At 35.0% G+C, this 24,242-nt stretch overlaps 1 protein-coding gene across 11 annotated transcripts in view; it reads left to right on the plus strand.

Moving 5' to 3' along the window:
- The window catches only part of SMC6 (structural maintenance of chromosomes 6), an 87,438-nt gene that overhangs the window by 34,701 nt on the left and 28,495 nt on the right, over positions 1–24,242 (plus strand). For all 11 annotated transcript variants that reach the window (XR_010149627.1, XR_010149625.1, XR_010149626.1 and 8 more), the window contains 12 exons: positions 982–1,128; positions 2,029–2,117; positions 2,300–2,464; positions 2,941–3,119; positions 4,146–4,350; positions 10,519–10,633; positions 11,881–12,041; positions 15,965–16,100; positions 17,345–17,425; positions 18,875–19,045; positions 22,833–22,970; positions 23,966–24,111. Coding sequence is in view for 8 of the 11 variants with exons in the window: in XM_001136387.7 (XP_001136387.1) it covers positions 982–1,128; positions 2,029–2,117; positions 2,300–2,464; positions 2,941–3,119; positions 4,146–4,350; positions 10,519–10,633; positions 11,881–12,041; positions 15,965–16,100; positions 17,345–17,425; positions 18,875–19,045; positions 22,833–22,970; positions 23,966–24,111 (1,733 nt within the window). In the remaining 3 variants the exon portion in view is untranslated. The remainder of the gene's footprint in view (positions 1–981; positions 1,129–2,028; positions 2,118–2,299; positions 2,465–2,940; positions 3,120–4,145; positions 4,351–10,518; positions 10,634–11,880; positions 12,042–15,964; positions 16,101–17,344; positions 17,426–18,874; positions 19,046–22,832; positions 22,971–23,965; positions 24,112–24,242) is intronic.

Below are 24,242 nucleotides of genomic sequence, written 5' to 3' on the forward strand. Positions count from 1 at the left end.
ACAATTCCTCTACTCATTGTCCTTGGGTGCTTTCATGTTTTAATGGCAGAGTTGAATTGTTTTAGGAGAGACCATGTGGCCCACAAAGCCTGAAGTGTGCACTATCTAGCTCCTTGTAGAAAGGTTTGCTGACCCCGATCGAAATAGTTCTCATATTTGTTCCTTCTAATCAGTCCCTATTGTCAGCATCCCATTTTGGTCCCTAATTGTCTTTGTTCCATAATATATTAACTTCTTACTGAAATCTTTTCCTTTGATATTTCTGTCTGCCCTGTGTTCCAAGTGCTTCCAGAGTAATCTAACATGCAGACTTAGGAGATAAGAGACAGACTTAGGTCGTCTTCCTGTTGTCAAGAAGATTAAGTTGTAAGCTGTTCATTGTAGAATGCGAGGCCCTTCTCCCCCTTCATCTCGTCTCCTGCCATTATCCTTTCAATATAAGCTCTAGCAATATTTAATTTCTAAAGTATTAATACCTTTGTACATGCTCTTTCATCTGCCTCTAACACCTTCCTCAACTTATTTCCTGGTACACTTAGATTAATTTTTAAAATCTCAGCTCAAAATACTACTTGCTCTTTGAAGGCATTCGTGACTTTTTCTGGCCAACCTCTGGTTTGTTTCTCTGTGCTACCACAATTAAAAATAAATGTACCCTACTTTAGTATTATTGTATACAGAATGTATCATCAGTTTGTGTTCTGTTTTTCTGCTAAATTATCTCTCTCTCTTTTGTGTTATCTGAGGACATTTGTTATCATGTCTTTGTATCCCAAGAGGATAACACATTTGTTGGTTAACTAACTGTGGGTTAAGATCAAATTATATTATAGTATTTTATATAATGTTATGTTATGTTTATTTGCCTGATGTCTTGAGTGAAGTTAAATTTATTATTGGTATATGAACTATAGATAATTATTTTTTAAAATTCTCTCTATTGAAGAAAAAATATACTTCAATAATGTTATTTTCTTAAAGGTCAGACTTAATGAAGCAGAACAAAAGTACAAGGATATTCAAGACAAACTAGAAAAGATTAGTGAAGAGACAAATGCACGAGCACCAGAATGTATGGCATTGAAAGCAGATGTTGTTGCTAAGAAAAGGGCCTATAATGAAGCTGAGGTGAGATAAATTTTCTAAACTGGAATATTAAAAGCCACACAGCAAATATAAAGGCTGTTCTTCTTTCCTATTTTATTATATTTTATTTTTTTTGAAATAGTCTTGCTCTGTCACCCAGGCTGGAGTGCTATGGCGCCATCACGGCTCACTGCAGCCTCTTATCTCCTGGGCACACGCTATCCTCCCACCTCGGCCACCTGAGTAGCTGGGACTACAGACATCTGTCACCACGGCTGGCTAAATTTTTTTATATTTCTTGTAGAGACAGGATTTCGCCACAGTGTCCAGGCTGGTCTTGAACTCCTGGCCTCAAGTGATTTACCTGCCTCAGCCTCCCAAAGTGCTGGGATTACAGGTGTGAGCCTCTGCACCCAGCCTCTTCTATTTTTTTAATTATTATTTTTCTGAGACGGAGTCTCGCCCTGTCGCTCAGGCTGGAGTGCAGTGGCGCAATCTCGGCTCACTGCAACCTCTGCCTCCTGGGTTTAAGCGATTTTCCTGCCTCAGTCTCCTGAGTACCTGGGACTATAGGGGCGTGCCACCACGCCCAGCTAATTTTTCGTATTTTTAGTAGAGACGGGGTTTCACTGTGTTAGCCAGGATGGTCTAGATCTCCTGACCTCGTGATCCGCCCGCCTTGGCCTCCCAAAGTGCTGGGATTACAGGTGTGAGCCACAGCACCCGGCCTTCTACTTTTTAAAGTAGAGATTTTGTACCTGAGTTGAATTAGTGATGCTTTGAGATTTTTAAAAATGTAATGGTTTCAAATGGCCATTTTGTGCTTCATTTAAAAAATATATTCCTGTACATATTCAGCCTCTGAAGATTTGACAAAAGTGGACATGAATGGGATATTTGTGTTTTCATTTTTGTAAAGTGTGTCTAACTTTTTTTTGTTAGGTTTTATATAACCGATCCTTAAACGAATATAAAGCATTAAAGAAAGATGATGAGCAGCTTTGTAAACGAATTGAAGAGCTGAAAAAAAGGTAGGATAGTTACTTTGAAATTTTCATGACTATCTCATTTTGTAATAAAGTAAGGTAGATGCATTGGAGTATTATATTTTATGTATTGTTGTTAATGGAATTTTATTACATCGGTTTGTGTTCTTTAAATGTTAGGCTGTTCATTGAACTAACATTTTTCACTTTGGGTTATTTATTGTTAGTACTGACCAATCTTTGGAACCTGAACGGTTGGAAAGACAAAAAAAAATATCTTGGTTAAAAGAGAGAGTAAAGGCCTTTCAAAATCAAGAAAATTCAGTCAATCAAGAGATCGAACAGTTTCAGCAAGCCATAGAAAAGGACAAAGAAGAACATGGCAAAATTAAGTAAGTTGCAACATCCTTAGAATGATTTTTTTCAATTACTTTTACATCATACAGTTTTGTTCTTATATGAAGAGAGCAAATATGGTTGTTTCTTCTACATAAGAAGGGATCTTTTTAAAAAGATTTTATTTTTATGTTAAATACTTTGCAGAGCAGAGCCAACTCATTGGCAGTGCACCTACAGCCAGCTGGATCTTTTAAAATCACTTCTCAAGACTTCTCTTATAGTTGTAGAGTTGAACAATTTCTGGGATTCCTAGCCCATCATTGTTGCATTACTTTTTTTATGCCAAGTTTTGAGGACTCCAGACTGTTTTTCTCTGGTAACACAATTATTTTCAAATAAATAATTCTGCTTTTGGTTTTTAGGGTAGCTAGCTGGGTCATTCACTGGGATGTAGGTGTTATGGGCAAAGGTTAAATGTTTCTGTAAAACTATCACATATATGTTCTGTTTTTCTGCTTTTGTTTTTTAGGAGAGAAGAATTAGATGTGAAGCATGCACTGAGCTACAATCAGAGGCAACTGAAAGAATTGAAAGATAGTAAAACTGATCGACTCAAAAGATTTGGCCCTAATGTTCCAGCTCTTCTTGAAGCCATAGATGATGCTTATAGACAAGGACATTTTACCTATAAACCTGTAGGCCCTTTAGGTATTTGTCTTAATTTAGCGAGGTTATAATAAACTTTAGAAATAAATTTTTATTTTCAGAACGATTGAATGAAGTTTTCGAAATAAAATGATTTCATTTAAAATAATGAAATTATATAAAGCTTTGTAGCTTTGGTTTTATATTTTTAAAGCATAAAATATCCGAAAGAAAGAGAACTTTGGAAAAGGAAAAGTAATTATCGAGTTGAATAATTTGATTCTTGTTTTTCTGAATAAATGAGTGAATAAGTAAATGAACTAATGTAATATAATTGATTATTCAGAAAAAAAAAAAAACAGTAACATCAAGATATAGTTGAAGGAGCAGTTACCTGAGTTTTGGTAATCTTTTTAAAATGACTTTTCTTTCTTCGTTTCTATTTTGGTTGGGCAGCATGATTTCTAAGTTCTCTTCCAACTGTAAAATCTGTGGTTACTTCACTCTTACATATACATGGTACTTAAAAAATTTTTTTTACTCAAGTTTTCTTGGGGGGTTATCTTTAATTCTGAAAATCATTAGGTGAAAATGCTTATAAATATATTTTGTTAGTAAAGTATTGCATTTAAGTATTGTAGTAATATCTCTTTTAAATGATACGTACCTTTATACCAGGATCCATTTTAAAGGATGAGGCTTTTTTTTTTCACATCCCATTAAGGACTTTGAAAATCGTTTGATTTTCAGAACCCCATTGGAAGGCTAGAATAGTATAAACTGAACATAGAAAAGCCACCGTTGATTTACATTAGAGTGGGACAATTTTTTTCACAGGATTTGGTGGATTTTCTCTCCATTGTATCCTATGGGTATAGGGGATTTCCCATTCAGTTAAAATATCATTTAAACTGCTTTATATAAAAGTATGTTAAATCATTTATAAACTATGATTAAATGATCTGTAATGTCATTAAAACTGCTTTATATAAAAATATAAGTCATTTATATGCTATAATTAAAGAGGAGGATGTTAATATTTCAAAATAAGTATTTATGAGCCCTTCTGTAATTTTCTCTCACTTTTAGGAGCTTGCATTCATCTTCGGGACCCAGAACTTGCTTTGGCTATTGAATCTTGCTTAAAAGGGCTTCTGCAGGCCTATTGTTGCCATAATCATGCTGATGAAAGGGTCCTTCAGGCACTCATGAAAAGGTTTTATTTACCAGGGACCTCACGGCCACCGATAATAGTTTCTGAGTTTCGTAATGAGATATATGATGTAAGACACAGGTAAGACATTAGTAATTGAATATGTGTCTGGCTTTGCTTAATCATATGCAAGATTGGAAAGAGTTAAAACACTTTTAATGTTAATCATATCTTTACCACTGATTTGTAAAATTTCATCAAGCCACTTTAATTTCTGTCTAGGTATTAGTTCTAGGCATTAGAGAAACATAGATAAATACTCCCTACCATTGAAGTTCTTATATGTGGGAGACATTACAGGGAAACAGTTGTAGTATGGCTTAGAAATTACACCAGTGAGGAAAATGATATGACCAATTTAAGAGGGAGGGCCTGAGAAAGAACATTGGCACCCATTACACACAGTTAAATTCTGAAGGTGTTTCACAGAATCCGTGAAGAGCAGTAATTGTGTTCTTTGATGACCTTAACAAGTCTTTTCAAGGGAGCTCAGTACCCAAACTGGCTTCTTTGCTAACTACTGGCTAATACTTTAAAAATGAATGTAGGCCAGGCACAGGGGCTCATGCCTGTAATCCCAGCACTTTGGTAGGCCAAGGTAGGCAGATTGCTTGAGCTCAGGAGTTCAAGACGAGCCTGGGCAACTTGGAGAGACCTGTCTACCAAAAATACAAAAAAATAGCCAGGCTTGGTGGTGTATGCCTGTGGTCCCAGCTACTTGGAAGGCTGAGGTGGGAGAATCGCTTGAGCCTAGGAGGTGGAGGTTGTAGTGATACAGCGAGCCAAGGTCATGCCACTGCACTCCAGCTTGGGTGAAGAATGAGACCGTGTCTCAAAAAAAAAAAAAAAAAAATGAATGTATATATCTATTCCCAGATGACATTTTAAAATTTCTTTTCTCTCCCATCTCCACTTTTTAAAATAAACCTTCTTTTTAATTAAGTCTAATGCTATGTCTCTCATATTTGGTAAATTAGTGTGTGTAATTAACTCATGTTAATAGGTAGATCAAGGAAGAATTCAGAGAGGAGTTGAGAAATCATCAGTCTTTTAACTGATCAGTTTGTTAAGTGATAGAAAAAGTTAATTGCCTTGTAGGCAAATAGAATTCTGTGTGCAAAATGCGTGGAAGCATGACATTGGGAGTTATTCTGCAAAAAATAGCATTTGCATTTTTGATAGGAAGAAACAGATAGCACAGAGATTTGGGCAAAATCAATAAAATTTGTTAATTGAATGCAAGAGAAGGAAAAATCAGGATGACTCCTAGGTTTCTGGTTGGAGTGACTAGCTGAAGGATGCCATCAATTGTGAGGAATGTCCTCCTTGAATCTGAACTGTCATTTTAGGACCAAAGAGAATAGTCCTGGCCGTTCTGGTGGGGCCTGCTCTGTGAACTGACACAAAGACTCTGAAGAAGAGTGCCTGGCACTGCCTTGCTGGCACGTTGTATGTCCCAGCCTGTGCTTCTAATCACTTAGCCACGAAACACATGTGACAAAGGACCCAATGTATGTGTCATAATGCCAGTTTTCTTGGAAGTAGGTGAGTTTATGTGCTGAGAACAAGGGCCTCAGGAGTTGCTAGGAGGTACCTTCTTTAAGGGTTTAGATTGGCTACCAAGGAGAATGAGAGAGGAAGCTGACTCAAAGTCTCCTTAAGATACAAAAGCCTAGTGGCTGCAGGATTTTTCACTAATAATGTTTCTTTAGAGATGTGAGTGGAGGGAGAGTCTGTACTGTTAGATAAATATTAGAGTTTTTTAGAGTGGGTAGGTACTGCAGAAAGGGAAAAGGGAAGCAGTTGAGTGTTTTGTTGACAAACTAGTTTAAAGAAAGAGAGGCCTACGAGAAAGTGTTTAGACCCACCTCAGTGAAGTTAGAGAATGTGCTTAAATGCATGGTAAGTCTGGAAGGATAGGAGGTTGTGGTAAGAGTGAGAAATTCAAGTTGAATGGAACAGGTCTAGGGGATGACAAAGTCCATGTTTTGGCTTCAGGAGCAGGTAGCTGAAATTCAAGTTGAATGGAACAGGTCTAGGGGATGACAAAGTCCATGTTTTGGCTTCAGGAGCAGGTAGCTGAAACACAAGTTGTTGGAGTTGTGGAAGAAACTAGATTCTAATCCTTTTGGGTGTTGACAGGATATTGACAAGAGTATTGAGTATGTCTAACATTCTGTTAACTTTACCTGCCTTGTAAACGTTTTGAAGGGGTGATTTTTTTCTGTGTTTGAAGAAATTTTTCGGTATGAATTATGGTTCAAGTGCTAAATTTAAAAACTGGCTATATTATTTTAATGTGGAAAATAATAGTAAAATATTATTAGGGTATTATAATGCATCAGATACATAGGACTCATTTCAGTCATTTAGGCTTACGCTAGATAACCTTAACAGAGGTACCTAGGAAGGTGCCTAGCTCATAAGGAGTATTCAGAAAATGTGCTTTCCTTTCCTGTAAAGATGGTCTTGTTTCTTCTTTTCAGAGGACATAGAAGCTACTAAACTACTACTCCTGCTATTATGCCTGCATTTGTACATCGTGCCCCCATCTCAAGAGAGATTCTTTCTGTCTGAGGCTAGTCTACTTGTGCCTTGAATCACATACTTTCTTGCCTGACTCTATTAACCATTTAAAAAAATTGTTTCAGCCCTCTCCTGAGCCTTAAACTTTCCTGTTAAATTTTCTCTCCATTTTAAACATGGTAGGTCTCTGATTTGCGTTTCTTCTTTTAAAAATACACCTCTCCTAGGGGAGACTGCATTCACTCATAGACTTACCACTCTTGGTTCCTAAATGTTAATTACATTCTCGAGTTATTTCCTTGTTGCCGAATCCAGTTGATATTTACCTTCTCTTAAGCATTAGATACTATTAAATACACCTTCCTTCAAACTTCATATTCCTTTTGTTACTATGACACCATTTTCTTGGTTCTCATACTCTTTAGGTGTTTCTCAGCCTATTTTGTGGGCTTTTCTTCATCTCCTTCTGGTGCTCCCCACAGCTCTCTTCATAGTCTGTTATAACTTCTCACTTTATATCTTGTTATATTTGGAGAAATTAAAAATACACCAAATTTAGACCAGTCACGGTGACTCACACCTGTAATCCCAGCACTTTGGGAGGCTGAATCGCGTGGATCATTTGAGCCCAGGCATTTAAGACCAGCCTGGGTAATGTGGTGAAACGCCATCTCTACCCAAAATACAAAAATAAACTGAGCATGGTGCTATGTGCCTGTGGTCCCAGCTACTCAGGAGCCTGAGGTGGGAGGATCACTGGAGCCCTGGAAGTCAAGGCTGCAGTGGGCTGTGATCGTGCCACTGCACTCCAGGTGACAGAGGGAGGTCCTGTCTCAAAAAAATAAAATAAAAATACACCAAATTTTAATCATGTTTTTTTCCTATATTTTAACTTAGTGGTGTTTTTCCTTTTACTTGACTTTAGAAATCACATCTTTTTATCAAATGATTTAAGTATAATTAGGATGAAAAAAATCATTTTGTCCTGTAACTCTGCTTACCAATGAGGCCTATTATACTTGACTAGATTTTCTGTGCACTTTTTCCTTTGTCAGTATGTTTTGTTTAGACTTTCTGCTTAACATTGTTTGTGAACCTATGTCCTATTATCTTCTCCTTGTCCCCTGTCACCAACATCTCATTACTTATATTCCTTTCTACTTTTGGCTCTGCTAGACTAATTTTGTATCCTCCCTCAACATACTATTAATTGTAATATAAGCCAGTATGAGGTAAATCCCAGGGACGAATAGCAAAAGGAAGAGGTAGTTGTGACTTGGCGCTTTAGAGGAAACTGGTAGTAACAGCTTCATGTAATGATGGCCTTTGGCCGCCCCAAAATGGTGACTCCTTCCTAGTGTCAAAACCTGTGCTCTCAACAGGCTAGCGAGAGTCTACATTTCACCAGAACTGCCTACCACATCCTCCACTCTTAGACTCCTACTCCCTTTCTTTATCTCCTTGTTCCCTACTTTGTTTCATTGACTGCCTGACATTTCTAGAGCACCCACACCCCATTCTTTATCCTTGTTTTTTTTCCACCTGAACTCTGTCCTAAAAAGCCATTTACCTGCTACTGTCACTTTTCTCTGCTTCCCTTTTCAGGAAAAACTCAAAGGAGTTGTCTGTTTCTCTAATTTCTTTCTACCTTCTTTCTTGAACCTTCTCCAGTCAGACTTTATAATTTCACCACATACCAAAACAGCTCTTATCAAGGCATCAGCAAGCCTCACTTTGCTTAACTCAATTGACTCAAAGTCATTACTCTTCACTAATTTTACTTACTGGCAGTATTTGCCCTTGATCCTTTCATTCTTCCTGAAACACTTTTTCACTTGGCACCAAGGACCTCACTCTTCTCATTTTCCTAATTCTCTAGGTGTTCGTTTTTGGTATCTTTTGCTTCTTCCTCCTCACTGCTGACTGTACCAGTGCTCCAGAACTCTTCTTGGTATGCACTTCTCCCTAGGTGAACTCATCTGATTTCATGGCTTTATAGATCATACATTGATGACTGTGAAACTATGTTTGTAGGTTGCCTTTTTCTTCTGAACTCTATAATATAATATACTTAATATATATTTTTCACTTAGATGCCCAATAAGCATTTCAAACTTACCATGTCTGAAAGCCATACTCCCGATTTCCACCCCAAAACCTGCACTTTCAGTAATCTTCTCCATCTTCATTTCTCTATTGCAGAGTCATTCTTGACTCCTTTCTGCTACCCCACATCCTACTGGCTGTACTTTAGAAATATATCCAAGATCTGACCACTTGTGTGGTGACTCTACTGGCTCACGCCATCATCATGTTTCCCTTGAGAATTGCACAGGCTGATCTCCCTGCTTCTGGTTACTTGGCACCACAGTCTCAGTACAGCAGCCAACGTAAAGTCAGGTCATGTTGTGCCTCTGCTCAAAGGACTCTAAACTTTGCTGTTTGCCTTATCACAGGGCTGACTGTGACTTCTAGGCCTGGATGATCTGTCCTCTCACCATCTTTCTTATCCTGTCTCTAGAAACACTTCCCTCCCTGATCTGCCTACTGTGGCAATCTGTCTCTTTGCTTCTCTGACACACCTTTTAGGGTCTTCGCGATTGCTCTTCCCTCTGTCTGAAATGGTCTTCTAAGGTTACTTATGTGACTATATCATTTCCTCAGGTATCTGCCCAGTGTTACCTTAGTGACGCTTTTTCTCGTCTTTTTTTGTGTGTGTAAAAAAGCACCATAAGCTGCCTTTCCTTTCTTTTTCTTTATTCTCTGTCTTCCTTCAAAAAAATGTAAGCTCCATGAACAGGGTGTAGTCTGTTTTGTATACTGCTCCCTTTATCCTCTGGAACAGCACCTGGCACAGAGTAGGTGCTCACTAAATATATGTTGAATTAATGGATGAATAGGTATAAAACATGCATGCAAAGATACTTTGTTTTGGAATTCTAGGACTAGGAAAGCACTAAGAATGCTACCACCATCTCCTCCTCCTCAGCCATTCATTGCTCCTGTACCTCCTATTCTTAGTATGTTCATTTTTCAGTGCTATTGATAGCTCACATGTTTACATTTTAGTTGAAAGATTGTCTCTTTCATGAGCCCAAATTACAATTCATAAGAATATCTTTTCTTTCATATTTCCTCTGTGTTGGTAATAAACTTTGCTTCAGTTTTTCTTTTCTCATATCAGGGAAAAGATTGTTTAGCTATTTATAATGAATTTTAAATAATTGACTTATGTGTGATAACTGTATGAGATTTAAGGAAATTGTAATTATTAATTATAGTAGGCAGCAGGGCATATTGATTAAGAATCTGGACTCTAGAGCTGAGCTGCCTGGGTTAAATCCTAGCCCAGTTACATAAGTAGCTTCGTGACGTTGGGGAACATACTCAACTCTCTGAAGCATCCTCATCTGAAAAAAATGTGGAGAGAATAATACTATTTATCTTATGTGGTTGTTATGAGGATTGAATGAGCTAATATTTGTAACATGCTTATAACAGTGCCTAGCACATAGTATTATATAAATGCTAAATAAATAAACCTATACAGCTATGTTTTCAAATGTTACCAGATATTTGATATTGTCTTGTTATTTATAATTTCCCCCATTACAAATATATATGGAAATATATATACTCTATTATATATATATACAATTTTCATATGTATATATTTATAATTAAAATTTGCTAAGTTAATCCTTCTGTATTTTTGTCTCCTAGAGCTGCTTATCATCCAGACTTTCCAACAGTTCTGACAGCTTTAGAAATAGATAATGCGGTTGTGGCAAATAGCCTAATTGACATGAGAGGCATAGAGACAGTGCTACTAATCAAAGTAAGACCTCCAGATCTTTGCTGTATTTGATGTTATTGTTAAATTTTTAAAACTGAAGATAATTATATAAATTCCTATTCCCCTTTTATCATAGAGTTGTTGATGTGTTTCGCTATGGTACTTTTACCTGATAGGAAAATCTATAGGATAATATAGAAACTGGTTGATTTGTACGTTTTCTGCCCCATGGAACTTTATAACTTTCAGCTGTTCTTTATAAAATCATTTCACAAATGCATATTATTCTTTTGGTGCATGGTGCTATAACTTTTTTTGTTCATTTTTGTTTGGCTGCCAAATTTATTTTTTATTTGCCCTTACAGATATCTGTATTATTCTACTTAAATGAAATATTTTGCTTGATATCTTATGACTTCTTTTTCATATAACTTTGTACTCTGTTAGATAAATCAATATTTACTGTTTATCTGTGTAGGCGTTTTTATGTGCTTGTTAGATTAGATCACCATATTTTGTTTCCTCTGTTGGCATAAATTTGCTGAGAAGGGACAAGGTGATTTATATTGTCTCATTATTTAAAACAAATCTGTAATCAAGACGAAAGTCTTTTTTCTCATTGATAGATGCTAAGAAGGGTCTAGATAACTCAAATATGTGTGTGTGTGTGTGTATATATACATATACATATGTTCATATTGTAATTATTTGTGGGTTCTACTCATATTTTAGAATGGTACTTGAAAAAAAATAATGAAGCGTTGTTGTAAAGGTCTGTCCCCAGAGAGGTTGATTAGCCCTTAATTAATCTAATCTTCTTTTACTTCCTCCAGGGCTTAAATATTTCCAGACTTTCCCTACATATTTCAGTATGTTAATCTTTTATTGGAATTTGCTATTCATTCATATCTTTTCTAGGGTGTAAAAGTCATTTAGAAAAAATAATTACTATGAACTGGTCTAAAGTCTATATTTTCACATTAAAAAGCACTTAGAATAGTTTTAACTTTTAAATAGATAGCAATATGTGAATTTAAAAATAAATATACACCAATTTGTCATGAAGCATTGTTTACTAAACTGTTTTAAGGCTTTTTAAATAGTTTTAATTCTTCTAACCTTGAAAGTTTTTTAAATTCTTATATTTAACTTTATGAAATTATTTGAATGTTTTAAAAAGAATACTTGAATCATATTAAAATAATAAGGACGAGTAACATTTTGAAATTCTGTACATCAGAAAAATTTTCACATCGTCTTAAAAAATTTATTTTCTTCTATTCTTTTAGAATAATTCTGTAGCTCGTGCAGTAATGCAGTCCCAAAAGCCACCCAAAAATTGTAGAGAAGCTTTTACTGCTGATGGTGATCAAGTTTTTGCAGGACGTTATTATTCATCTGAAAATACAAGACCTAAGTTCCTAAGCAGAGATGTGGATTCTGAAATAAGGTTAGAGTCAAGTTTAGCTTTACTGTATTATTCCCACTGCTTCCTTTGGGGTTCATTTTCTTTCATATTACTCTTTTAGTGGTTGTTTCAGTGAGGACGTGAGTAATCTATCTCAGTGCTTGGTCTTAAAACATCACTTAGCTAGTCATAGAATTCGAGGTTGACAGTTATCTTGCATCATCACTTTAACAACGGCATTCAGGACTGATAATCCAGAACGTATTCCCTCAACTGGATCATTTGTACACTATTTGTTACTTGTCCTCAAGGAGATAGGAGCTTGACTCAATGTAAATCAGCTACATCACTGTGCTCACTGTTTAGTTTTGCCTATTTGTCTCAGAGAGGATACAGCAGGCTGGTTTACATTCTGGCTCAAGCTCCTTATAATGTCCCTGATTGGTACTTTGAGGTGCACAGTTCTAGAAAGAAGATCAACTGACATGATTAGAACACATGCCTAGGAAAATACAGCTACTAGAATAGACAAATTGAGAAGTTAAATGAAAAACTATTAAGAGATTCATGAGCATGCAAAAAGAAATTTTGGTATCAAAAAACAACCCCATGATTTCTTAACTGAATTCATTCAGTTGATGAATTGATGGTTTGGGCCTGAATTAATGACTTAGAAGATCTTCAGTAGAAGAACTTAGGACTTAAGTAAAAGAAATATCTAAGACAACTGAGCAGGAAAAAAAAAAAAGAATTATAAATGACTTGTATGTGTAGGGGAAATGAGAGTTTTGTTGAAATAGATTTCTTCTAGTCATTTTTATGTGATTATGAGAGCAGAATAAAGGAAAATAACCATAATGGATGTTGGAAAGTTTAGTAAAACAATTAGCAATAGAAAAAGTTGAATGACTAGCACCTTGGTGTTCTGGCACTTGCTTTTGTTTATTATCTCAATGCAGTTTTCAGTTACAAAAGTATACATAATGTGTAACAAACCCTTAGAATGATTACCAGCGTGGTTCATAAAAAAAATTACCTGTGAATTTTTGAATTGTTAAAATGCTATAACATTTTAATGTAATCTTCTGAAGTATGCTCTTTAAAATTTTCTTCTTTTATTTGTTCTTTCAAACAACAAATACTTAATGGGTATCTAATATTCCAGGCACTAATCAAGGCACAAGACACATCAGGAAACAAAGTATTAATATACAAAATTTCTCTACTGGATCTTAAATTTAGGGGAAGATAGACTATAAATGAATACTAGGTTAGGTGGTGATCAGTGCTGTGGAGACAAATAAAGCATAGTGTGGGGCAAGAGAGTGACGAGTATACTATTTTAGATAGGCTGTCAGGAAAGATGTATTCATCCCACACAAACAACTCACATACTCAGCTCAGGCTTAATATATTTTTCATTAGGTAACATGTTCTCTATGTAAAAACTCAGTAAAAAAAACTAAGGAGGAACACTATATGAAAATGTATAGGAATTAGTTTTACCCAGTAAAAACAAAGTTGTAAAATTTATTAGTTTTATTAAAGTTACATTGATTGCTTAAATTTATTCTATATGTTCAGAAAAATTGTATAATGACAATATTGTCTTGCTTATTTTGTTGGTTTTCATTTTTGGCTTAGGCTGTAGTTTCCGAAGTTTGTTTACTTGGCAATTTTTTTTGTTTTTTTGAGACAGGGTCTCACTCTGTCACCTAGGCTAGAGTGCAGTGGCAGGATCTTGGCTCACTGCAGCCTCTGCCTCCGGTGTTCAAGTGATTCCTGTGCCTCAGCCACCTGAGTACCTGGGAGTACAGGCAAGCGCCACCATGCCCAACTAATGTTTGTGGAGACAGGGTTTCACCATATTGACCAGGCTGGTCTCAAACTCCTGGCTTCAAGTGATCTACCCACCTCCACCTCCTAAAGTGCTGAGATTACAGGGGTAAGCCACCGCACCCAGCCTGGCAATTTATTTTTTTAATTTTAATTTTATTTTTTTGAGACAGGGTCTCACTCTGTCGATCAGGCTGGAGTGCAGTGGTGCAATCTTGGCTCACTGCAACCTCTGCCTCCTGGGTTCAAGTTATTTCCTGCCTCAGCCTCCCGAGAAGCTGGGACTACAGGCACGTGCCACCACACCCAGCTAATTTCTGCACTTTTTGGTAGAGACAAGGTTTCGCCATATTGATCAGGCTGGTCTTGAACTCCTGACCTCAAGTGATCTGCCCGCCTCAGCCTCCCAAAGTGCTGAGATTACAGGCGTGAGCCACCGTGCCCAGCTGCAATTTTTTTTTTTAGCAAAATTACTATTTGTTAATAAAAGTTTAGGTTTATATATGATAAAATAAATATTTCATATTAAATCCTGAGGACCCATATTAAATTTTTGCACCTGGCCCCATTTTTATCAGAAATTGCGCTATTCTCTTCCTTTCCACATTTTTATCATTTATTCAGCTAACATTTATTGAGCCTTTTTTTGTAATTTAAAAATTCTAGCAAGGTAGCATAGTTGTTTTACATACCAGTAAATGTTGTATATACTATTATTTTATGTACCAGTAAAAAGGAAATAAATGCTAATTGAACCACGAACTGCAAAATGGTTTCAGATTTCAGAGATGTTAAAATGTGGAGAAATATTCATCTTAGTGGAATATGGCCAGCTCCAGGGAATATCCCCCAGACCAGGGAAAAGTTGTTCTTAACTGCAAAGGTAGTTCTCTTCCACCAAGCACAAAGCTTTGGAAGACAGATACTTGGATTAGTGAGGAAAAGATCACTTCTGAAGCCAGTTGACTCTGCTGTATGGAGACTCATTTTTATGAATTTGGAATCTGGTACTTTATTTATTCTCCATATCTTCTTATTGTCATCCTCTTCTTCCCCTTCACTCCTCACACATTTGTTGTGTTTATTCACCAACAGAAGTATTAAGCTATTAGTTTTATCTGTTTTAATCACTCTCTGTGCCTTTTTGTATTTCTTTTTATCTTCTCCCCTAGTTGGTCCAGCTGATGAAAAATTTAGAGAATACGATTCAGTTATCTCTTCTCCCAGATTAACTCTTATGCTCCTGTAGTACTATGGATATATAATCTAGTGTCCTGTTCACATTTTAATGTTATAGTTTATTTCCTGGTTTTTTTTTTTTTTGGAGTTACATCTTAATTCTGTTTCTACTTCTGTTTACCACTATGCATAATACTGGCACACATAAGTCATAAGTATATTTGACCCTTGAACAGTGCAGAGGTTGGGGCACTGACCCCCAATGCAGTCAAAGTCTATATAACTTTTAACTCCCCAAAAACTTAATAGCCTACTGTTGACTGGAAGCCTTACTGATAATATAAATAGCCGATTAATATATATTTTAGATGTTATATGTATTATGTACTGTATTCTTATAATACAGTATATACAGTACAGTATATTATACAATATACTACAAATACAGTATATGATACCATACAGTATATCATATATTCTTACAATACAGTTAGCTACAGAAAAGAGTATGTTAAAATCATAACGAAGAGAAAATATATTTACTATTAATTAAATAAAAGTAGATCATCATTAAGGTCTTTATCCTTATTGTCTTCACATTGAATAAGCTGAGGAAAAGGAGTGGTTGGTCTTACTGTCTCAGGGGCGGCAGAGGCAGAAGAAAATCTGTGTATAAGTGGACCCACATATTTCAAACCCTGCATTGTTCAAGAGTCAACTCTACTTGTTAAGGAAATAAGTAAAACTTGATTCCTGTTTAGAATGTTTTTTGAAATGTCTGCAATAGATTTTCATGATTAATAGCTTGGTAGGATTATAGAACTGGTTTAACTGAAAAGGATTTTGCACATAACTTACTATAAATAAGGCTTTCTTTGTAAAGGTCTAAAGTATTTGTAATATTGAGAAAAAGATTTAAAGTATTTTTTATCTTCTCCTTTCCTATCAAGTGACTTGGAGAATGAGGTTGAAAATAAGACGGCCCAGATATTAAATCTTCAGCAACATTTATCTGCCCTTGAAAAAGATATTAAACACAATGAGGAACTTCTTAAAAGGTGCCAACTACATTATAAAGAACTAAAGGTAAAAAAATAATAATAATAAACCTTCTTTTGTTTTTTTCAACTTACTACTACCAAGTTGATTTTAAGATCCCATTATTGACTCCAAGCAATTCTCAAACCTTTTGGCCTCAAGCCCCTTTACACTCATCAAAGAGCTTTCATTTATGTGGGTATATCTGTCAACGTTTACATTTTTAAAAATTAAAACAAAATTTAAGAATATTTATTAATTCATGTATTAGTCTGTTTTCACACTGCTGATAAAGACATACCCAAGACTGGGTAATTAATAAAGAAAAAGAGGTTTAATGGACTGACAGTTTCACATGGTTGGGGAGGCCTCACAATCATGGCGGAAGGCAAAAGGCACATCTTACGTGGCGGCAGCCATGAGAGAAAGAGAGCCAAGCAAAAGGGGAAACGCCTTATAAAACCATCAAATCTCATGAGACTTACTACCACAAGAACAGTAGGGGGGAAGCTGCCTCCATGGTTCAGTTATCTCCCATCAGGTCCCTCCCACAACACATGGGATTATGGGAACTTAAATTCAAGGTGAGATCTGGGTAGGGACACAGCCAAACCATATCAATTCATTTAAAAATAGTAATAAACTTAGTTAACAGAAATAGTTTTTATTTAAAAAAACAAAGCTTTGAAACCAAAAAGATTTTGTGAGAAGATTGGAATATTTTTTAAGTATCTGATGTCCAAGTTTAATAAAATTCAATTAAATAGTTATATCAGTTTTTGCATTCAGTCTGTTGTGGTATTACAAATCATATATTTATAAACTTTATATATGCTCATGAGAAAATGCTAATAAAAGTGGCAAATAATGTCTAATTGTTTTTATGAAAATAGTTTTGGCTTCACAGACCATCTGAAAGGATATCAGAAACCCCCACAGGTTACTTGGATCATATTTTGAAAACCACTGGATTAGAATAATCATTCCATAACTTGAGACTTTGGATGTTTCAGAAAAATTTTTCTCGTTGGACTCAACAGTGCCATCATTTAAAATGCTAAGATGGATTACTTACATCTCTTTTGCATGGGAATGGATTAGTATATAAGAATGATATGGCAGAATTTGTACGTCATTTCCTTTGGTTGATTTAATACTAATGTACCCCTTTCATTAATTATGGAATCCTTCTGTATCATCATTATAGAGCTTTGTAGATTAATGAATCCTTTCCAAGGTTTTTGGTTTAAATTTTTTTTTATGTTACTAAAATCCAAATACTTTTCTTTTAGATGAAAATAAGAAAAAATATTTCTGAAATTCGGGAACTTGAGAACATAGAAGAACACCAGTCTGTAGATATTGCAACTTTGGTAAAATACTTTTTTTCAATTTAAATGTAATATTAAAGGGTAAAGCCACCATTTAGGTTAATGGCATCAACTCAGCTTTTTTAGAAAGTTCTTTTAATTGAAGCTACTCTTTATGATTGCTGTCTCCATTCACCAAGAAGGTAAAAACTACCTGGTATACAGCCTTCATATTTTTTAATGTTTTGTGTATCTATAACTTTCATGCATAATAATTGATTTTGTCTCCTATCACATGGAAAAAAACTTTACCAAAACTTAATTGTATTTCTAAGCAAGGGCCCATCAAACCCTGCTGTTGAGCATAGTGTTTTTCACATAGGCACTCTCAGAGTTCAGCAGTATCAATATGAATGGGCACAGATGTCAGGATCATCTTTTAGTCAGTTCTAGTTGGTGTCTTGTTTTTTTTCTTTTTTACAAATCAGTATTTTTCATTTTAATTCACATTTTTTACTGTAATCTTTTTTTCGGGAATCTGTTTATGACACTTAGCTTTTTCTGAGTTGCAGTAAACAGTGAATTAGATAAATGGCACAGTTGTGTTAAAGTGAATAAATATTTATCGAGTGTCTGCTCTGTATCAGGAAGCATATTAACTGCTAAGGAATACAACAGTGCGCAAAATGGAATAAGTCTCAGTGCTAGTGAAGCTTTACCCTGATTAGAATTTGTCTCCATTTTTTACTAGCAGTCTTTTCACTTTCTGCTTTTTATTTTTCTGCTTTAATTCCTTTTTTTGATAGACTAAATTTTTGTATTATTATTATTATTATTATTATTATTATTTTGAGACGGAGTATCACTCTTGTTGCCCAGGCTGAAGTGCAGTGGTGCAATCTTGGCTCACTGCAACCTCTGCCTCCCGGGTTCAAGCAATTCTCCTGCCTCAGCCTCCCAAGTAGCTGGGATCACACAGGCATGTACCACCACACCCGGCTAATTTTTTATTTAGTAAAGACAGGCTTTCACCCTGTTGGTCAGGCTGGTCTCAAACTCCTGTTCTTAGGTGATCCACCCGTGTCGGCCTCCCAAAGTGCTGGGATTACACGCATGAGCCACTGCACCTGGCCAACTAAATTTCTTAAACATATGGATAATATCTTATTTATGTTTGTTTACTTAGCATCTAACATATTCTCTGGCACAAGATATATATTGTATAGTTTGGAAAAAATGAATAGATAGAATGAAAGTTATTCTTTTTGATTATGATCTTAGGCAGAATATTGTCTCCTAAATATCATCCCTTCTGATTTTTCAGCTTGTTTTCCTCTACTTCCTAATTTACCATTAAGAGTATAAAAATATTCTAGTGTTCTTTCTATTTGTATTTGATCTGATTTGCATATAGCCTATAGTTTCTCCTCTCTCAGAATTATTTTTATGTTTCTTCTATTTGAAAACTTAAAGTATTTTAATTAACCCTATATGCTGTTTAAATTTTATCAGGAAGATGAAGCTCAGGAAAATAAAAGCAAAATGAAAATGGTTGAGGAACATATGGAGCAACAAAAAGAAAATATGGAGCATCTTAAAAGTCTGAAAATAGAAGCAGAAAATAAGTATGATGCAATTAAATTCAAAATTAATCAACTATCGGAGCTAGCAGACCCACTCAAGGTATATATTTTTGGCACTGTGTTACGTATGTATTTTATGTTTTAGTTTTATATCCACATGTACTCTATGGATATTGGCCTAAAAGAATTTTTGGTTAAATGTAAATAGCATAAAAATTGAATATAAAGAATGATGGGAACCAAACTTTCATCATTAGATCAATTAGTATTAAACACTTCTGTTCATGGCTTTAGGAGAATAAATCACCAAATTTCCATTTCTCCTAGAGGATTATAGCTTTTTTTTTTCACCTTTTTATGATTTTTAAAAATCAGAACCAGGAGCAGAGACGGCTCGTTAAGTGTAGAATGTCTCTGTGCTTGCTTGTTGTCCCAGCTTTGCTTCAATAACTCAAAGATTAGTTGCTGTAAAAGCCAACTTGAAATAAAGTACTACTCATCTCTTGTTTGTCAGCTATCTCAGTTATGTTTCAGGCTGAATTCAATTGACTTTATTTTTAGCACATACTTTTTGAGACAAAATTGACCATGAAGTTTTTCATAATATTCCCTTGTTATTCCTCATAAATCTGATCAACAGAGAAAAAATAAACTAAAGAAAAACAAATAGACTGAAACAAACAAACAGCATCTTAGGGACCTGTGAAACTATAACAGAATAGCTGACATTTGTATTGTTGGAGTCTTAGAAAGTGAAGGAAAAGAGGGCATGACTGAAAAAGTACTTAAAAAAGTAATGGCTAAACACTTCCCAAATTTGGCAAAAAGCATAAACTTACAGATTAAAGAATGTACGTAAACCGAAAACAAGATAAACCCAAAGTAATCTGCAATAAGACACATTACAGTGAAACTTCTGGAAATTAAAGAAAAGGTCTTACAGATAGCAAGAGAAAACCTTATATAGAAAAGGATTTTTATGTGACAGCATATTTCTCATCAGAAACCATGGAGACCAGATGGAAGTGGCACATTTTTCAAGTGCGAAATGACCTGTCAACCCTGTGTCCACCAAAAATATTTCCAAGCAATAAAGGAAAAATTCAAGATATTCTCAGATAAAGGCAAACTTAGAGAATTTGTTAGGAAAAATAAAAGGGGGAATCTTGGAACTTCAGGAAGGAAAAAAAATGAGATAAAAATAGGAAAAAATGCAATAGACTTTACTTCTTGAGTTTTAAAAATTATGTTTAGAAGGCTAGCAAAAATTATAATATCTGAGATAATTCTAAATGTATGTAGAGGAGGTATTTAGGACCATTATATTTAAAATGGGGAAAAGAAAAGGGATACAAAAGGGAGGTAAGATTTCTATCCTTCTCAAACTGGTAAAATAATTATGCCAGGAGACTGTGATGTTTGGTGTATATAATGTAATACCTACAGCAGCTACTAAAAAAGCTATACAAGGAGATGCACTAAAACGTACTACAGATAAATCGAGATGGAATCCTTAATGTATGTTGGAGTAACCACATGGGGCAGGAAAGAGAAGACAGATGAACAACAGAATACAAAAAATAAAATGACAGACTTAAATTTAGACTTATTTGTCTAAATAAACAAAAGACAGATATGGACAGAGTAGATTAAAACATGACTATATGCTCTCTATAAATAGCTCACTTCAAATACAGCCATATAGGCAGGTTGAAAGTAAAAGGATGGAAAATGGTATATCTTGCAAATAATAATCAATGGAAAACAAGAGTAGCTATATTAAAATCAGATGAAGTGGACTTCAAAATAAAATTACCAGAGACAAAAAAGGACATTACGTAATGACAAAAGGTTCAGTCCACCAAAAATACATAGCAATTCTAAATATGTGTGCAACAAATATTAGAGCTGTAACATAAGGGAAGCAAAATCTTATAGAACTTCCTCAATAATTGATAGAGCAACTATACCAAAAATGAACAAGGATATAGAAAAACTCAACAGGATCTAATCATTATTTATATATTGTTCAGTAAAATTTATCCATTTAAAGTGTATAATTCAATGATTTTTCATGTATTCAGAGTTGCGTAACCATTTCCACCATTTTAGAACATTTTCATCGCCTAATAAAGAAACCCGTACTGATTAACAGTCACTCCCAATTCTCTCCTGTCCCCATCCCCTGGCAAAAACAAATCTACTTTCTATCTCTATAGATTGCCTATTCCAGATATTTCATATGAGTAGAGTCATATAGTATGTGGTCTTTTGTTACTGGCTCCTTCAACTTAGCATAATGTTTTCAAGTTTCATCCAGGTTGTAGCATGTGTCAGAACTTTATTACTTTTTATTGCCTAGTCATGTTCACATTTTATTTATGCATTCATCAATTGATGGACATTTGGGTGCTGCTGCTGCGAACATTCATGTACAAGTTTTTGTATAGATATGTATTATCATTTGTCTCAGATACCTAGGAATGGAATTACTAAGCTATGTGCTTACACTTCATTTTGAAGAACTTTGAAACTTTTCCAAAGTGACTGTACCATTTAATGTTCTCACCAACAGTGTTTGAATGTCCCAATTTCTCCACATCCTTATCAACACTGGTTATTTTCTGCCTTTTTAATTTTAACCATGCTAGTGAGTGAGAAGTGGTATCTCATTGTGATTTTGATTTGCATTTTCCTTATGGCTAATACTCTTGGTAGTTTTCATGTTCTTATCGGCCATTTGTTTATCTTTGGGGAAATGTCTTTTTAAATCTTTGCCCGTTTTACAGTTGGGTTATGGGTCTTTTATTTTTGAGTTTTAAGAGTTCTTTATATATTCTGGATATGTGTTGTCTGTTTTTCATGGTATAGTAAATGTTTTAATTCATTTTTCAATTATTCCTAGTATATAGATACATGACCGAATTTTGTATTGACCTGTATCCAGTGACCTTTCTAAACTCACTTATAGTTTTGAAGTTCTTCTTTTGGAATTTATGTGCCATCATCTGTTTTTGTATAAATACAGTATTACGCTTTTTTTTTTCTAATTGTTATGCTTTCTATTTCCTTTTATTTTAATTGAACTATCCAGGACCTCCAACAACTGTTGACCTTTAGTACATTGTTGAATAGAAGCCATGAGACTGGAAGTCCTTACCTTGCTCTTGTTCTTAGAAAGAAAGCATTCTGTATTTCATCATGAAGTAATAGCTACTATTTGTGTTTTAATTGTCCTGTTTTTGTTGTTCTTCATACTTTCCCTCTTTATGTCCTTCCTTTGAGATTACCAAGTAATTATGAGTGTTCCTTTATCTCTTCTCCCAGTTTTTTAGCTATACCTCTTGTTTTATTTTTCCAGTGGTGGCTGTGCATTATAGTATGCATCTTTACCTTATATCTACTACTGTTTGTTTTTAAAGTGATCTTGGGATAGCTTCTTTCCAGTTGTATTTTATGCTCAAAATTGTGAAGTTATACCAGATGTGACTAAATAAATCAGCGTTAAATTTTTTCACATCCTTGCTTTTTCCCCAACCCACCCTTTTTAAAACCAGGTATCCTTTTTCAGGTGTCCTCTGTAAATACCTAACACTTGCATTGTTTTAAGTTTTTAAAGGCTAATGTAGATTCCCCCAAAAACACCTAGTTTATTAAAATAAAACTGAAAGTACCATAATATATGGGGAATTCAGATAAGAATTTGAATTTAATGTGACTTCCTAATTTGGGAAACTCCTCACTTCTATTCAGACACATATGGATATAATAACACTTGCCTCTTCAAACAGCATAATCCTAGCCACTTTACTGAGTTATTTATTATCTTTATACCTATGCTGGAAATTTTTTTAAAACAATCTTTTATTCTGGCTTTGTTCAAACAGGATGAATTAAACCTTGCTGATTCTGAAGTGGATAACCAAAAACGAGGGAAACGACATTATGAAGAAAAACAAAAAGAACACTTGGATACCTTAAATAAAAAGAAACGAGAACTGGATATGAAAGAGAAAGAACTAGAGGTTTTTCACCATTTTTTTCAAGTTATTTTGTTTTCAGCCTTAGCCATGATTATTAAAGTGTGTTTTCCCTAATGTCATGTTTCTAAAAACAGACAAGTTGTCTGAATTTCTGTTTCATATAGAGTAATAGGTGTTTGGGTGAATCAACAGAAGAGGCTTAGGGACCCTCAAAGTGTGAGGACTTAAATAGGCAAGACTCTGACAGTCCTGTATTATGCCTCTGAGTGCTTTAGAAAGTAGCGCTGTCTTTCAGCTAACATAGCTCCTTAGATGCCCACCTTGGCAAGCGGATAGCCCTTGAGTGTCCGGAAAAGGCACCCCTTCCAGTGAGTAGTTGGGCTGTGGGCCGGGCTAGATTTTAGCTCCTACGAGACATGTCTATTGGCAATTCTAAGCAGTGACCCGGTGTTTAGAGGAGAATAAATTGAAGGCAACCTTGTCCTAACCAGAACAGATGGATTCCAATTTTGCATTTATATCTTAAGGAAAATGATCTAAACTCTGTAATTCATTTTCTTACTTGTTTTCCTCATTTGTTTAAGAATAATACAGAAAGTTGTGAATATAAAAAAGTACTATGTGTAAAAGTGCCTTGTATTCTTTACCCCATGAGGGTCTTTGTTTGTTTGTGTTTTTAATACCATTGGTGCTCAGAGTCAACCCTAAAGGATGTGGAAACCTACATCTCACCTCGATGCCCTGGGTAGCAAGCTTTTCGTAACTGCTGCATTAAATTTGTTTCACTAGGAAGTTGTGGAGATCTTGCACCTTATTAGTTACACACAGCAATGCAGTTTTCTCTTGAGGTCATTACTCTGGACTTTATCTTCAATATAAAACTTAGATAAATATAAATAACATTGATATTAAATGTAATTAAAATACATTTCTTAAACATGAGTTCAGAATTTTACTTTGCAGATTTTGACACAAGTAGTATAATGAATTGTTATATCAAAGAAGAGTTTTAAAGATATAAACATCTACTTTCTTAGGAGAAAATGTCACAAGCAAGACAAATCTGCCCAGAGCGTATAGAAGTAGAAAAATCTGCATCAATTCTGGACAAAGAAATTAATCGATTAAGGCAGAAGATACAGGCAGAACATGCTAGTCATGGAGATCGAGAGGAAATAATGAGGTAGGTAGCTGGTAGCTTTTCTGCTTTACCACATTATTCATGCATATCATCAAGACAAAAAATGAAAAACATATACATGTCTTAAATTTGAATGAAGTGTTACTATAGCAAATAGTTATAGCTGAAGTAGT

This window comes from Pan troglodytes, chromosome 12, assembly GCF_028858775.2.
Source record: "Pan troglodytes isolate AG18354 chromosome 12, NHGRI_mPanTro3-v2.0_pri, whole genome shotgun sequence".
Classification (NCBI taxonomy): Eukaryota; Metazoa; Chordata; class Mammalia; order Primates; family Hominidae; genus Pan; species Pan troglodytes.